General features: G+C 38.2%; 1 protein-coding gene across 1 annotated transcript in view; it reads right to left on the bottom strand.

Annotated features, from left to right (window-relative positions):
* LOC119593850 (palmitoyltransferase ZDHHC18-like) overlaps positions 1-1,125 on the bottom strand; it is a gene marked incomplete at its 5' end in the record, with an annotated part of 40,540 nt that overhangs the window by 1,395 nt on the left and 38,020 nt on the right. Inside the window, 1 exon segment of the mRNA XM_037942881.1 lies at positions 1-845. Within this exon segment, the coding sequence (XP_037798809.1) occupies positions 544-845 (302 nt within the window).

The raw sequence follows: 1,125 nt of genomic DNA, 5'->3' as shown, positions 1-1,125 counted from the left end.
GTCATGTACAAGGCTCAGGACAAACATTCTCAGTCATAAACTTGATTATAAATACATACAAAAATAAAGAAATAAGGCATACTCAACAAAAACTTCTATATTCACCTACAGGCATACACATCCAAGGGAAAAATCATTCTAAAAAATAAAACCTAACAAAAATAATTCTTTGATTGTGCTTCAGAAAATCTGATTAAGTCACAAATATAAGTCGAACTTTCCCTACTGGATAAAACATTAACACACAGACTTTGCCAACATATTCACTTAAAACTAATTTGTTTTTCTTTTCACTTATAATAATGTAACTTATATCACAAGTATCTGATAAAATCAAGGTTAAATTTCATTCCTTGTTAAATTACTATAACGGTTTATTTGCCCAAAAATAATCACTAGTAATGGGTCCAGAAACAATGTTTATTTAAGCACATATTCTAAGATCAATACACAAGATACAGCAGGGAGTGCAGGGCACCATTCCAGCTTGTGTCTGACACTTGCTACAGAAAAAAGAAGTGTACTGGCTACATCCTCAAGGGGCTATACAGCATTACTGTGAATCAAGCCCAATTGAGAAGACTCAGAATGTGAAGGCTGGGACACTGAACCATCAATGGAATCCAAATCAAGGTCATAAGAACTATCCAGCAGGTACAACTGGCTGGTAGAGACGCCGGATGTGCCCCCTACACCACCAGTGCTGCTTACCACTGGTAGACTATCAACAGGACTTGATGGGACTGGGTGAACTGGGGCTGGTGCTACTGAGGAACCCACAGGTGCTGGGAGAGGACTGACTTGAGGATGAATTCCTGTTGGGCTATTGCTCACTGCTTCCTTGCCTGAAACAGTCAGGAAATTGTTATACTGGCAATGACTTAATGTGCATGATCATACAAGTTTTTGAGTTTTACTGTGCAGATCAAACAGGTACCATTATGTTTGATTTCTGCTATGAGAACCTCAACTGCATTATAGGAAGGTCAGAGAAACCCCTAATCACAATTTTCTCAAGTACCTCTGTAACACTATACAAAAATAGGAAACACTACAACAAGGACACACAGAATCTTCAAAGAATGTGCAAATCACAGGAAAATGCCAAGGCACTCTGACTATGGT

The sequence above is a fragment of the Penaeus monodon genome, chromosome 32, assembly GCF_015228065.2.
Source record: "Penaeus monodon isolate SGIC_2016 chromosome 32, NSTDA_Pmon_1, whole genome shotgun sequence".
Taxonomy (NCBI): domain Eukaryota; kingdom Metazoa; phylum Arthropoda; class Malacostraca; order Decapoda; family Penaeidae; genus Penaeus; species Penaeus monodon.
Note: the sequence above shows the minus strand (reverse complement) of the source record. Positions and strands in the feature narration are given on the sequence as shown.